Consider the following 15,711-nt stretch of genomic DNA (forward strand, 5'->3'; position numbering starts at 1 on the left):
TCTTCATGTGAATATCTCTGTAGGGTTGAAGGCAGAGGCAGGTTCTTGGCTGGAAATGTCTTAGGAGAGCTTGGTCAGAGCTTTCTGAAGAACATCTCTACAACCAGGAAACAATTGTGTCTGTATTTTTTTTTAAAGTTGCACCCTGAGCTAACATCTGTTGCCAATATGTATTTTTCTTCTTCTCTCAAAAGCCCCCAGTATATAGTTCTATATTCTGGCTGTAGATCCTTCTAGTTCTTCTATGTGGGATACTGCCTCAGCATGGCTTGATGAACGGTGCTAAGTCCACGCCCAGGATCCAAACCTGTGAAACCTGGGCCGCCATAGCGGAGCATGAAAACTTAACGACCTGGTCATGGGGCTGGCCCCTGTGTATGTATCTTGATCGGGGTAGTGGCTATGTGGGAATGTTCATGTGTTTACTTTATAAAATCTATCAAGCTGTACACCTGAGATTTGTGCATTTTTAAAGTATGTATGTTATACTTCAATCAAAAAGTTAATCAAAAATGAAGGAGCAGGTGGTAATGTTAAATGTTTTGGATAGGTCGAGTAAAACAAAAAATGAAAAGAAATCACTGGCTTGGCAACAGGTCATTGATGGAGATCATTGTTGATCTTTGCAAGAATATTTTCAGTAGCAATAGATCGAAGAGTGAAAAAAAAAAGAAAGATGACCCACCAAATCAAATGTCCTGTCATTTGGAAAGACTAATGAAATAGTAAACCTTTAGTCATGCTAATCAAGAAGGAAAAGAAATGAGGAAAATAAAAACTTCAAGGGAATGAAAGTTATGATCATCTAGAAGTTGCCAGGGCTGGAGAGTGGAGGGATGGGTACCCTCAGAGAAAAGGTGGATTTATACAGGGCAGCAAGACAGGAGAGGAAGGCCTTGGATCAGAGGTGAATGGGAGGAGAAAGAATTCTGATTCCTCAGTCTGTTCTTCAGCTCTTTAAGCAGTGATTCTCAACTCTGAATTTATCGCATCCAGAAAGCACAGCAGTCTTAAGGAGAGATACCTTGAATTATTTTCTCTACTCTTCACTACGGTTCTACTTCAAAAAGCTTGCCCTTGTCTTCTCATGATCTATCACTGAAGATGTTTCACCCCATGACTATACACAGCAAGGTTCTTTTATCCTGGCCATGAAGCAGAGCTCACTACTTTATTCAGTCTGTTTCATTGTAAGGTATTTCTGTTGTTTAGGGTTTTTTTTTGTGTGTTATTAATAGTGGTTTATCTGTTTCAATAAAGACCATAGTTTGCAACTATGTCCCTCAAATTTGGCTTTTTAGAAAACTTCTGAGGACTTTCACCAACGCTGCTGTTGGTACCTGGGTGTACAGTCAATTACTGCTAGGCTCTCCAGGGGATAAATTCAAGGGGCAAATGTAGTCACATGGTTTGGGTTGAGAACCAGGTGAATGTTTGTCTAATGCTTGGTTAACAAAGAAATTTCTACTGCAGCTGATGGGATTCTGAAGCCAGTATTCCATCAATGTGATATACCCAATTATTTAGAGAGGGGCCAGGCCTCTAATAAGAAATTAAAATGGGTAAATAAGACAGTATCCAAGGGTAGGGATATGGGAACTTCTTAGTCTGGAAGGCCCTTATTGAGGGGAGGGACAGGAAATGATAGTTAAGGGCAAGCTAGTCTTGAAGCTTGGCAAACAAGCACCCTTCATTTAAGATTGCCTGGACACTTGGAAACAGTTCATGGGTTATGTGTGACTATTGTAAAGTCAGCACAAGTGACACAATAGTGTGGTGACCCACTAGGCTGAGGCTTTGAGAGAGGCAATATTATGGCAGTGAGGGTGTGAGGAAGGAGATCAATCGTACTTAATATGGTCTGATCCACACCTGGGACTTTGAGTCCAGATCTGAGAGCAAGCCAAATGTTCATGTCCCTAGGAACTGAAATGATCTGATGGTCATAGGAAAAACAGTTGAAGTAACAATTTAATTTAGATAAAGGATACTTGTCATACTCACTTTCATGCAATTCTTTAATTTTTTAAATTTGTTTGAGGTCATATTGGCTTTTAAAATTGGGCAAATTCCAAGTTTACATGATTGTATTTCAGTTTCTCCATAGATTGCATTGTGTTCACCACCAACAGTCTAGTTTTTACCCATCACTATACACATGTTCTCCTTTACCCCTCTTGCTCTCCCCCCAACCTCCTTTCCTTTAGTAACTACTAGTTTATTCTCGTTAACTATGTGTTTGTTTGTTTATCTTCCACATATGCTTTCCCTCCATTCTTAATCCCATTTCAATTTGACAAGAGTTGTATGGCAGCCAAGGAGTTAACCACTCTTTGGCTTTCTTATTAGAGGTGGGTTGTCAGCAAATATAAGGGAACCTTTTATGTGGAAATGATGAAAAGCAAACAAACAAACTAACAAAAAACTCCAAAACAAAACAACCATAAACTTGAGAAAAGAACTATATTGGAACAGATAGTGAGCTCTTCATCAAGGTCAGATTAGAAGAATTTAACTGTGTATAGTCACTGGGTGGCACATCTTCAGTGATAGATCATGGGAGGAAAAGGTTTAGGCAATGCAGAGTTGAGCTGCCTTCTTTTTTCAAACTGGTCTCCAAATCACAGTTTTCCGAGTATTCTACTTAGAGACATCTAGAACTAAAGGATAAAAAAAGTCTCTTTCTATTAGTTCTATTTTATTGAGCAACTGGGTACCATGAATCTTGCTAAGCATTTTTAAATAGCCTCTCATTTAGATCTCAAAACATCTCTATGAATTAAGAACTAGTATTCCCATCTCCCAAGGAGCAAAGTAAGACTTGAAGAGTTTAAATAGCTTGACTGAGGCAAAATAGCTAGTAAGTGACAGAGGAGTGTTTTTAGTCTTGGGTATGTATCTAGAATGAATGCTTTTAGCCACTTTGTTACCCTGTCTCTTGATGATGTAGGACCAACACCACATTTTGAGTGGAGTACATAGAAGTATGCAGGATTTCCACACTGTATTCTAAGAAAAGAGAAAGTAGGAGTTCTTTGAAGGAGTTCAGCCTACGTCTCCCATGGCTGAGAGATACCACCAGAGGAAGAAGGGCCCCTTGTAAGGATGTTCTCAGATGGTTGCGGGAATGTGCACATGCCAAAACACCATATGAAATCATGGAAACCATCCATCTGAAGCTGGAAATTAACTACAGGGATATCACACAGGAACGGAATGGCATTTAACGCCAACTCCTTATCTTCAGGTTTACCCAACCAGGTTATTACACATTATATTATATAGTACTCTCTGTCTCATCAAAACTGGCCTAGTGAGACCCATAACATTTTATTTTTTGCCTCTTCCCGTAGTTGTTTTCTTGACTGTTAATTTTGAGATGGATGGACACCTGGGAGTTTCAGGTGTTAACAGGAGCTGGGAAAACCTGGACTTGAATCTCAAATTTACCACCTATTTGCTATGTGATCTTGGACAAAGTATTTAATCTCATTTAATTATATCCACTGTCTTGTACTGAATGGATGTTTGTCCTATTATACAAATGAAGCAATATACTTAGATTATGAATACTACCCTTTCTAACATAGTACTGGTACACATTATGTTCATTAAAGAGTGCTTTACTTTCTAAAGGATAAAGCTTCATTGTTGATTGGAATGTCTTGTTAGTTTATCTTAAAGAGAGAGTTTTCCATATTGAAGAATCATAAAAACCTACTAAGTGGTTTGTCTATAAAGGAACCCTAAAGTTTTATTTGTAGCTACAGAATCTACTAATTGAACCTAACTCAACAGAAAATCCAGGATGAAATTTAGAGAAAGTAAGGATTAAAAATAATTCCAGACAGTTTATTATTTCCTATGGAAAGATATAATGTGGTTACATAATCACCTTATTTTCCTGAATCCATTAATCTATTTCTTCAACCAGAAGGACGCTTCATTCATCTTTTGTCTAGACACTATACAAAGGATAAAAAATGTTACATGTTCAATCTCAAGTTCATTGTTTCATTCAACAATTTTTAAGTACTAGGAACTGAATGCACAAAGATAAAAGAAGAGGTCTTTCTTCTGATTTCTCATTCAATCTGTGAAAACTGTTTGCTATAAGGCGTACACAATATCTTTTTTAATGGATTTGTGTACTAGAGTTATGGGTCACACACCTGGTATAAATAATGTAATGAACAAGATGCACATGATTGAATACAATAAAGTCATAGGTAGGGTACTGGAATTGTCAATTTAGGTCTCTTAGAGGTCAGCATGGGAGATTCCATAAAGCTCAGAAGGCTCCCAATTTAGCCTTGGTATGGGATGGGGAGGAGATAGAACAGACATGGAGGTAATCCATGAACATCATGATACTTGAATGATGAATAGAAATTAGTAAGGCAAAGAATACTGAGGAAGATGGAAGATGGAGCAGGATAACAGTGTCAGATGTCAGTTTTCTGATCATAAGATCAGAGACCAGTCTCTCCTAATGCCATAGACGGGAACAAGTCTTGAAAGACTGCATCTTTTCTTACATAATTTTATGTGTTAACAGGAAAGCAGTCTCATCTGTGACACTGAGGCCACCCTACAACCACACAATGGAAATCCCTGCCACCTTCTTCCTTGTGGGTATCCCAGGTTTACAGTCTTTACATTTTTGGCTGGCTATCTCACTGAGTGTCATGTATACCATAGCCCTGTTAGGAAACACCCTCGTAATGACCATAATCTGGGTGGATTCCACTTTACAAGAGCCCATGTACCGCTTCCTGTGTATTCTGGCTGCTGTGGACATCGTTATGGCCTCCTCTGTGGTGCCCAAGATGGTGAGCATCTTCTCCTCAGGAGACAACTCCATCAGCTTTAGTGCTTGTTTCACTCAGATGTACTTTGTCCACGCAGCCACAGCTGTGGAGACAGGGCTGCTGCTGGCCATGGCTTTTGACCGCTATGTAGCCATCTGTAAGCCCCTACACTATAAGAGAATTCTCACACCTCAAGTGATGCTGGGAATGAGTGTGGTCATCATAATCAGAGCTGTCATATTCGTGACTCCATTGAGTTGGATGGTGAGTCATCTACCTTTCTATGGCTCTAAAGTGGTTCTCCATTCCTACTGTGAGCACATAGCTGTGGCCAAGCTGACATGTGCTGACCCCAAGCCCAGTTGTCTCTATGGTCTGATTGCTTCCTCGATTATTGTGGGCTCTGATGTGGCCTTCATTGCTGTCTCCTATAACCTGATTCTCCAGGCAGTATTTGTTCTTTCCTCAAAGAATGCTCAGTTGAAAGCCTTAAGCACACGTGGCTCCCACATGGGGGTTATGGCTCTGTACTATTTACCTGGGATGGCATCTGTCTATGTGGTCTGGCTAGGGGAGGACACAGTGCCTTTGTACACCCAGGTGCTGTTAGCTGACTTATACCTGGTCATCCCACCCACCTTAAACCCCATCATTTATGGCCTGAGGATCAAACAAATACGGGAGCGAATGTGGAGCATGCTGATGCACTGCCTCTTTGACCACTCCAACTTGGGTTCAAGAACACAAAGTCTATTTAGACCTTGAGCATTCCAGCCAACTTCAAAGAAGCCTTAGAGATCTGTGGAGCTGGTTTGCTTTACCTGCACCATAGAAGTTCTAAGATGAAGCTGTAAAGTGTATCTTTGCATAACTTTTCAATTTCTTGGAAGAATGGAAATGAAATGATTAATTTTCTGACAATACATGAATGGTTTCAATCAACTAGTATCTGAGTCAGAGGTATGCTTTCGCAGAGAATATAGATTTAGGGTTTTTCTTTCCTTAGCTTCTGACCCGTATTTCCAACTTAGTATCCTACCAGTCCTTAAGCAGAAGAAATGAACTGTTTGGTCTCCCTCCACCTGCCTGATTTTCTCAGAATTGTTCATATCCTTATGTGATTATATGGAAGTAACATTTAATATATGACACTGCCTTCTGGCCTGTTGATGAATCCACCCCACTCGGGTCATGTGCTCTCACCTGGACCTTCTCCTGTCGAAATAGATTCCAGTTTATCTGAGGAGATATAAACCTGGGATCATGATGCTGTCCACTTTCCAACACATGAACTTGTAAGGAGAAATCTGTTCCACAGCAAAAGAAGCAAAGTAACAAGATGGAATGAAGAAACAGAGTTTCTGGTTCTCTGATTCCAATTCATTTCAACACCCAGATACATCTCTGTTACTATGCTCTGTAAGATATTTCTTATCCGTTTAATATATTCTCTCCTGTTGAACTTGTTGGAGTCAGTGTACTAATCACCAGCTTTTTGTTTCCAAGTAACAGAAGCTAAGGCATATGAGTTAGGTTTGAACATCTTTTTCTTTGCTCCCTAGTCCTACTTGTATAACTGAACTGTAAGACACAAAAGAGAGGGATCAAATATAACACAGGTCTTTCTTCTTTTGGACACCTGTAAGGAGGTGTGCTCTGAGATGAAAATGTTAATAAAGATTAACAACAATATTAAGTTGAAATGCCACTACTCTTTGCCAGGTCATCAGATACTTAAGTGGTTTTTGTTTTTATTTTCCCCTTTCAGAAAGTCTTAAATGGAATAATCTATGTTAAAAGAAAAAGATTTCATGTGTAAGAGATACATATATTTGACTCTGGGACATTTGAAAATCTTAAATATAATTTTCCTGTAGTATTGATACCAAGTTGTTGTATCTTAGTCTTAATGTCTCCTTTCTACTGGTGGGGGAAACAATATTAACATATAGAGTGTACTGAAGATTAAATAAAAGGATAAATAGAAAGCACATAACACAAAATCTGACATATTGTATATACTTAAAAATATACCCAATAAGTTTCTAATTCCATACTTTTAAGGAATAGTTCTAGGCACTGCAGTCCTGTGTAGATCAGTACTCATGTGGTAATTCTTCTAAACAGATCTGCTGCTTAACTCAGCATCTACACGTTTTGCTCCCATTGGACTAGATAACCTACTACAATGCATTCTATTTCTGAACAGCAGTGGAGTAGGAATCAACCTCTAAAACTCTGACAATGATACACTGAGTTCCCAAAGAGTAGTAAAAATCCCTCTCTCCCCCTTGCCAGCCCCTAACAGGATCTACTGCTCAGGATCATGAGGTGGTTAAGCATATTTGATAAGATTTTCATTTTTAAAAGTCACATTATTCTTTCTCCATAAACATCCCAAAGAATTGGCTGTACCCATTAAATCAAAGAATATTAGATGCATTAAAGAATCTGATGTAAAGCAACAAAGGTATAGTTCAGCCTGCACTCAAAACAGAAATTTCTTCCCAGCATTTCCATCAGAAGAAGCCTGCCCTGCCAGCTCTGTGTTTTGTTCGTGTTATATTCCCTGAAACTAGCTGGGACTCACTGCTGGTACTCAAATATTGAACTACACATTTCCCAGAGTGGACTGGTTCCCTGCCATGGCTATGGCAAATCAGAGAGTCTCGTGCTTCTCCTTATACATTCAGATCCATCTCCTACCCTATCACCAGAAGAAATATGTGCCCATTTAACTAGTGCCCAGGACCCATAATAGACTCCCAGTGTTTGGATTTTAAGAGATTACAACAAATCCTGTTGAAAAAAAGGGAGACTGGATTTCTTGTGGGGAGTTGTGAACCCAAGGATGTGCCCTCTGTCTCTACATTGTAGAGAACCCAAGGATCTCACCCTTTTAGCAACCTCTTCCCTTGAGGCTCAGGCATTGCACCCCTTGGTTTCTCTGCTAGTAAAACAAGGATGGGCAAAGCTCATCCCTGCTTTGTAGTGAACCATCACACCAAGTCGGAGGTGCCACCCCAGACATTCCAGGGAATGGTGCAGGCACTCTACCTTCCACATGGCTACCTAGCTCTTCCCAGTTGGGACCACTTTTGAAATTATCCATCAGATTAGTTGTTGAACAGGATTATAATCTAGTGCCATCCAGTCTTTCATGCCCCAGTGAGGCAAGAAAGAGCTTATTTTTGATTCTAGGCATAGGAATGAAAGTTTCTTCACTTAAATATTTACCAATACTCAGAAACATAGACACACACACAGTGCTAAACTGGGGTTACAATGGTGAACCAGAAAAATAAGATCCTTGTCTTCATGGGGTTCTTAGAAGGCAGGGGTCAGCAACTACCCTAAAGAAAAGGGTTTTCATACACCGAAGAACTTCAGTCTTCTTGTTTGGTCTTAAGAATCAGACATGTGAAATAAACAAAGTGTCTAACATAATAGTGTTTCTAACAGTAATCATAGCACCCAAATAAGCTTATAAATGTAAAAAAGAAAACTCAGCACATTATGCATGAAGCCATTCCACTCCTTAATTCATTCTTGGTTTGAATTAATTTAGCACCTAATAATCTTTTTCTAGAAGACTTTCAAGACTGGTCCTAATAAAACAATAGTAAAAGACAACATTGATTTGGCCTCTAGCCTCTTCTGCTAAGTGTCCAGGGACATAACTGGAAGCAGTTCCTCAAGATCCATTTCTCAAGTCTATAAACAATTCCCCAGGGAGGCCCCCCACAGAAAGACACAAGGTCCCTCTAATGTAGGTCAGCTCAACCCTTTGCAAGACCAGGTCTGTGACTTACCCATTCATTCCACTCCAAGCAGTTGATGGAATCTTCTCCTGTTTACTACTAATTGTCAAGGAGCAACTTGGAAGTATGGTGGGAAGAATGAGTTTATTTCTCTATTTTGGTGTGTTTTACCTCCTTCATATGTGAAGACCCAATACAAAGAAAGCAGAAAGACAATTTTTACTATTCTTTATTATAGGAACTACTTTGTTTCTGCTCTTATGCAATGTAGTATCTACTTTGTTGCTCAATCCTAACTCCCAACAGTCGCGACTTTCAAGTATAAACTACCTCAAAGGTTGTGTTCACACAGCATCAGTATGTAATGTACATATTGTAGCCCTTGAAGTAGGCAAAGCCATTAGTTCTCATGTGGTTGCCTTGCAGTTTGTTTCCAGCTGCAATCATTTCCACATTACACTCTTAAGAGCTGTAATGAATTATTTTTGCCACATACAACAATCACTTTAAGGTCAAAAGCCCAGATATACGGTCTTAATCCCTTTTCGTTATAATATGTGGTTTCCAAACCAGCTTAGTGTGCCTTATCCAATTGTCTCTCCCCACGCTGCCCTCTTGCTTTCCTCCTTTTGTCACAGATTTAGAGAAGAGAAAGGCAGAGTATTATGTAGTTACCAGAACCATGAAGATTCTCTTGGTGAAATGAAAAGATTTGAACTTCAGCCCAACCAGCTTGTGGGTGAGCCTTCCTTGCAGTGCATTTATTCTACATTTTTATTTTTATTATTTCTATTCTCTGCCCTGATGTCACTATCCTCATTCTAATCCAAAGACAAGCACATATATTAGATGCACAATATGTTACTGTGGCCTGGATTTTGCCACTGGTGTTGGCACCTTTCTGTCTACATGGCTCTAGACCATCCAGCGAGGCCATAAGAAAAAAAGGCCCTGTTGACAAGATCCTGTCTGTAAGAAGGTGAGATAGGAAGGTGGCACAGACAAAATCCATGGCTGGCCTTCCTCTGTCCCTGAGAAAGGAACAATAGTATCAGATGGATCTGTGATCTTCACAACAATTCTGTGAGGTAGGAGAGTATGCAGCTACTATACCCACTTTTCCACTGAGCACACTTGAAAATCTTTTAAACAGGTGGGATATTTCAGACCCAAATGTAATAAATAACATGCAGACATGTGACTTGAGAAGCAAGTTTGTCGATCTTGTTTCATTTGAATGTGAGAAATACTTTATAATCTTTCCTCTCTTCTTTCAGAAGCTTTTTAAGAAATAACTTCCTTCATTGAGGCCATTTGAGTTGCTTCATCTATCAGGTAAAAATAAGAACAAGGCTCACAGGGTTTCTGATTCTGATACTTAGGGAAAAGGGCAGGACTAAGATACGGGTCTCCTTACAGTCTGAGATGGAGTGATTTGTCCAGCTCGTGCTCAGAGAGAGAATGACCATTCTGGTAGTCTAGGCAATGAGGGAATGCATTTTTCTCTTTAGGAGGTCAGAGAGTGGAGGTCAGTTTTGAGTTGCTCAGAAGCAGCAAACCTCAGCTGAAGCATCCTCCCTCAGGTGTCAGCACAGCAACGAGCCCTGGACACGGCCGGTATTCTTTTGGCTTGTTGGTCAACCTTATCCAAAGGGTTTCCCAAAGGATGCTTCGTCATCCTCATTGACTTAATTATGGCACCAACAAGGATGGGGAAGAGGGGCATGAGATACAGAAAGGACAGAGTCCTGATGCTCAGAACTTCTCTGATCTTCACCATCAGCATTGCCACACTTCCCTCATAGGGGTGCACTGCTCATATGATAGAGCCTCAGCTTTTTCCCCTGAGTGGTTTAGAGAGAGACTTTGGCTCAGTAGCAACAGGGCACTGGGTCAGGCAGAGGAATCCCTGGATTGCCGGATCAACTCAGTTCAAGGGAACCCTTGTCAGCGGCAGGGCCCACCAAGACCCTGGCAGCCCAGATAAAATTCCAAGGCTTCTGGCTAGGATGGGGGCTCTCTTAGTCCTCGCTGCTCAGGGAGTGGATAGCTGGAGGAGCAGTGTTATTGGCATCAATGCTGTAGCAAGGACTAAAACAAGGCAGGAGATGTCCAGGGAAGGGATAGTGGGGGAAAGTGAAAATATGGGAGCTGTTGTCAGTGACACTGTAGAAGGAGATATCATGGGCTTCATGATAGAGAAAGACCCCCACTTGGCAGGGAGGGACAGGCAAGGGCCAGAGGGTGTGTTCATCAGTGCTGCCGGTTACTCATTTTCCTTCCTTAGCCTTATCACCCAGAATCCATAGTGGGGGGATAAATAGACCACTTCCTTCCAGTCTACCTTTTCTTATACACTCTCAGGCCCCATTCAGACCTGTCTCCCACCTCCACCTCCCAGTAGTGGCGGCCTGAGGAGATGCACTGACTGCCCAGGATGATATTGTAGCGGTAAAATCTCTCAGGACTGTCAGGCAGTTCTGCTTGGTGTCTCCATAGTGCACACATTTTCTGTCCTCAAACATGATGAAAAGGGAATAAGCAGTGTCTGGATCCAGGTACATGTCAGTTATGGAAAAAGATCCTGGATAGTAATCACAGTGCAGAACTGGATCTGATAGAGTGGTACACTGTATACAGATACACAGTCATGGAGGGCATGGGTGAGGTCTCCCTGATAAATACCGACTCAGATTACTCAATGATGGAATAGGGGTTAGATGGGGCATCCAGAGGGCACTGAACTATTTCATTTCTCCAGGAAGCATTCATCCCACTGCCCATCACAAACTCCCCTAGCATTCATTACCTGCGTATTTCTCCAGGACTTCTATTAGCACCAGCACATGGCAATTCATCTTCAGCTCCAAAGAGCCTGGTTCTGGATGCGGCAGGCTCCAAGACTTGCTCCCAGTAGAGGAGAGGTAAGCCTGGTGGCCAGAAATCCTGGCTCTGCCACATGGGCCTTCCGTTAGTGCAGGGAAGAAGGGCTTGACTGTGGACATAGTCAGTGGGTGCCCCAGCCCAGCAACACCAGGCAAAGCAGTGACGTGATGATTATTTGACTGAGCCCAGTGGATTTCTGGGACAGAAAGGAGAGCATTCACATTCCAGTGCTGTGGGTGGGGTTAGATGTGCATCTGACATTGGGAGAGGAAGAAGTGTGCCACAGAGTGCAAAGGCTGATACTCAGAGTTCAGAGCATAAAGGAGGCATCTGCAGTATTTTTCCCCTCCTTGAGCGATCTACTTGAAACTGCATTTTATAACTTTACTTTAAATTCTTATTGGTAATACTTGAAAAGAATATGACCAAGTACAAAGAAGAAAAATGGAAGATGAGCAAAACTTCTTTAGTCAACAATGAAAGAGCGAGAAGATTGCGGACCAGTACCTGCTTTTCTGTAGGTCCTGGATCTCTGTTCCTCCCCCACTTTTGGTTCTGTCCAGTACCCACTTTGCCTTACAGGGCTGCCTAGGGGCTCCAAGGATGAGAACATTCCTGTTTAAGACTTCCTGAATACCCTGTAAGGAGGAAAAAAACCAGTACTTGAGTATGTGCTGTTCCTTGGAGGGACCAGACAGACACTAAACTGTAGGAGGAGGTTTCCCCAAGGGAAAGGGAGGCAGAAAGCAAGGCTGGAGAGAAGGTATGCAGATGTAGAGGGAAGAAGGCTACTGGAGGAGAGCAGGTCTGGCCAAGCTCTGGGTGGCCTGGCTGATTTCAGGCTTCATCTCAAGACTCAGGACAGGGAGTAGGTGTTGCCCAACCTACAAGGCTACAATTTCAAGGGGCCAGGTCATCTTCCCACCTGGGGATAGAACTCAAACAGTGCTATATGGATCCATATCTGGCTCACAGGCCCCACCGGAGACTAGGGAATCCTCTCTCCTGGAGTCCCAGGCTATCATCAGCTGTCATTCAATGTTCCCAGGAAAACCTGCTACTCACCTGCAGCATCCAGCTGACAGGCCTCTGAGACCTCTCTTCCAGCTCTGCAATCATCTTCCACAGGACCTGGTTCCCCTGGAGAAGCTCATTGTGATTCATCTCCAGCTTCTGCCTGGTCTCCCCCTCCTCCCATGCTAGGCTGGCCAGAGCCGCTGCTGCCTCTACTTCCAGCCGCTGCCCTAGTGGCTGTTGTTTCTGTGGTAATCTAGATACTTCTCAAACTCCCACATGATATTCTGCTTTCGGGTTTCCACCTATATCTGAAGAGCCAAGATCAGAAATCAGCACTGATATTGTTCGTGTAAGGGCCATGCAGGATTGAGGACACTGTCACATGTATACACACATGCTCTGGAATGTTCTGTTACCAACCGTGTGCCTGGCACTGTAGAGGCCAAGATAAAGGATACTATTTTTCCTAGCTTTCTGTCCCCACAGCTATAGTACATGCTTCTGGGTCCCTATTCCTAATCTCATTGACCCCAGTAGGGCCCAGGATATATCTTGGTACTATATGTTCTAGATTATTTTCTGTTTTCAGAATAATATGTTGTATTCTCATTCTAAAGACCAGAAGCATTACACATAGGCCTCTCAGGCAGTGTAATGTAACTACACTTTTAGATGCTTTTGCTTCTCACTGGTATTATATCAACTCAATATGCTGTTTCAGACTGGTTCCATGTTACCTTCTATTGATCAAAAGTTCTGATAGTTTGGTAGTTATGGGCCTCAAATTTATTTCAGAGGTGATTTTCAAATATTTTAATAACTTAACTTTTAGTAAATCTGCTCTAGCTGGGTAAAGAGAAACAAAAACTATGCTTTGCTCAGCATTACACAAATGATACTACTGTGAGCTAACGCATTAGTGAGGCGTGTACTTTTCCTTGCTCACATATGAGGACACATGCCAGAGGCTATCCTATACCATAATCAAGCAAATGGAATTGAGAGGTTCCATGACATGCTAAGGCCTCACACATGGGAGACAAAGCTGGTAAGAGGACCCCTGGCTATCTGACTTCAAACCCCACATTCTGCCTCCCAGAGATGAGGAAACTACCATGGGTCAGCTCCAGGACAACACAGTGACCACAGGTGGCAACCTGCCTTCCAGTTGGCAGTTTGTTTCCTCTCACCAACTTCCAGCTTCCAAGCCTCTTCTTGCTCCTCCCTCAGGTGTTCCAGAGCCTCATGGAGTTTCCACTGAAAGAGAAAAAAACCTCATGAGGCCACCTTGGGCAGCCTGGGTTGATAATGAGGCTTCCTAGCATTGGCAGGTGATGAGAAAACAAGTGTTTCTCAGTAGATGGGCCAGGTTGAATGCTGGGATAAAAGGGAATGCCGTAGAGGGAGCAGATCCTGCCCAGATGGCATCCAAGGTAGCTCTCGATCTGAGAATCATTTCGACTCCCACAGTCTCTAAGTTTCTGTAGGGTAGAAGAAAAGGTCCATTTCCAGCCTTGCCAGAAAATGACCTTGGACTTTCAGGTCCGCGCCTCTTTTTATCCCTATCTACTTTGTTATGTTACAGCCTCCTGAAACCTTGTCATTCAAAGAGTGGTCCAAGTGGGTCAGCAGCAACAGCATCACCTGGAAGCTTGGTTGAAAGGCAGAATCTCGGGCCTCACTCCAGACCTCCTGAATTAAAATCTGAATTTTAACAAGACATTTGGATGGTTTCTCTGTACATTAAAGGTAATAAGTACTATCCTAGAATACTAATGCAAGACATTACGACTGGAAAACATAAGTATTCTGATTATAGTATTAACCATTTTATTAAAGATATACCAAGTGCCACATATATCTTGAGCACTAAAGATACATTTAATCCTCATAATTCCTTGAGACTAGTATTATCCCCATTTTATAGCTAAGGAAACTGAAGCTTAGAGAGTGAGCTACTCAAAGTCAGTCAGCTAGTCAGTGGTTGGGCTCTCATTTAACCCAGTCCTTTAGTTCCTATGCCCATGTTATACTGCCTCCCTATACAAATACTCTCAAAACAAAATGAGTAAGTACATATTTTAAATTTTTTAGAAATTCTTCTCATGTAGGAAAATGGCTCATTCATGGGATTTGTCTTGTATTCTTGCCTTCTAATATCAAAATCAAGAAAGAGTTAAAACCAGATTAATCAATTACAGAATCATTGGAATAATGATTCTGATAAAGATGTATCAGCATGTACATCTGAGGAAAGAGCAAGCAGCCAGAAGTTGATGAGGGTAGCTATAAAAAAGGAGAAGCAAGTTTAGCAGAGATGAGTTTTCACCCCTCCAAAAAAAAGGCCTGTAGAGGAGAGAGAACACTGGCAGAAGAGCAAGACGACCTGAGTCCTAGCCTTTCACCTTCCTTTAACTACTACAACCTAAAGTAGAAGGACCCTGACAATGTTCCATTAGATAATCTCACTCAATCCTAAATGACTCGGCTATAGTCCCTTCTAGCTCTAAAACCAAGCAGCATGATCTCAAATTTCTAAGCCTAAGGTTCATCTACAAAAAGAAGGAGTTCAAGTAGCTCACCCAATGTCAAATGACTATGTGTGGCATTGCCAGGAGGAATTCATGTTATGATAGGCGCAACCTTGACTACTTCATACCCAAACTCATCCAAGGCACCCAGAACCTCAGGTAAAACAAACTGGTCTCCTTCAAATTCTCTGTATGGAAAGCATGTTGGGATTGGGCATGGGGTTCAGAAGTGGGAGGGAAGGAAACCTAAGAAGATCATAAATCCAAGATGAGTGTGGCTCACTCTGTCAGGTCCCAGGGATCTGCAGGTGTGAGGAACCAAAGGGATGAGCTCTCATTTTGTCTCTGGGGTCCCTGGTAAAGGTCATGATCTAGAGATAGCCAAGTCGGGGGCAGGGGAGAGAGTAGAGTAGTTAGCCAAGATTTCACACTTCAGTAAAAGGGATAATTAGTGACTGAAAAAAAATGAATTCCTCCTTTAGATCCTTTATTGATCTATTTGATAAGCACTGGCCTTCCCAACTGAAGTTCTGACTGGGTCACATGACTCACACCACACAAGGGACACCTGAAGATGTGTAAGTGAGTGGATGTTGGAAGTTCTCAGTTTTCACTCACTTGGTCATCCCTGACCCTCCTCTGAGTTCACTCACCAGACCATTCCCACCCCACCTCAATCATATTCTCCAAATCAGCATTGCTCAT

The 15,711-nt window shown here is 41.9% G+C and overlaps 1 protein-coding gene and 1 pseudogene across 1 annotated transcript; one reads left to right on the forward strand and one right to left on the reverse strand.

The window, feature by feature from the left end:
• The first annotated feature begins 4,511 nt into the window (after positions 1-4,511).
• Positions 4,512-5,576, forward strand: OR52I13 (olfactory receptor family 52 subfamily I member 13). Its single transcript, XM_005612297.3, has one exon. It carries the CDS (start codon positions 4,605-4,607, stop codon positions 5,574-5,576), a length of 972 nt encoding a protein of 323 aa, XP_005612354.1. The 5' UTR covers positions 4,512-4,604.
• A 5,017-nt stretch (positions 5,577-10,593) lies between these two features.
• LOC100066950 (E3 ubiquitin-protein ligase TRIM68-like) lies at positions 10,594-15,711 on the reverse strand (annotated as a pseudogene).

This window comes from Equus caballus, chromosome 7 (assembly GCF_041296265.1).
Source record: "Equus caballus isolate H_3958 breed thoroughbred chromosome 7, TB-T2T, whole genome shotgun sequence".
Classification (NCBI taxonomy): Eukaryota; Metazoa; Chordata; class Mammalia; order Perissodactyla; family Equidae; genus Equus; species Equus caballus.

Bases quoted from the DNA above. Each gene is read 5' to 3' on its own strand.
- OR52I13 (XM_005612297.3), top strand. From the start codon at position 4,605: ATGGAAATCCCTGCCACCTTCTTCCTTGTGGGTATCCCAGGTTTACAG.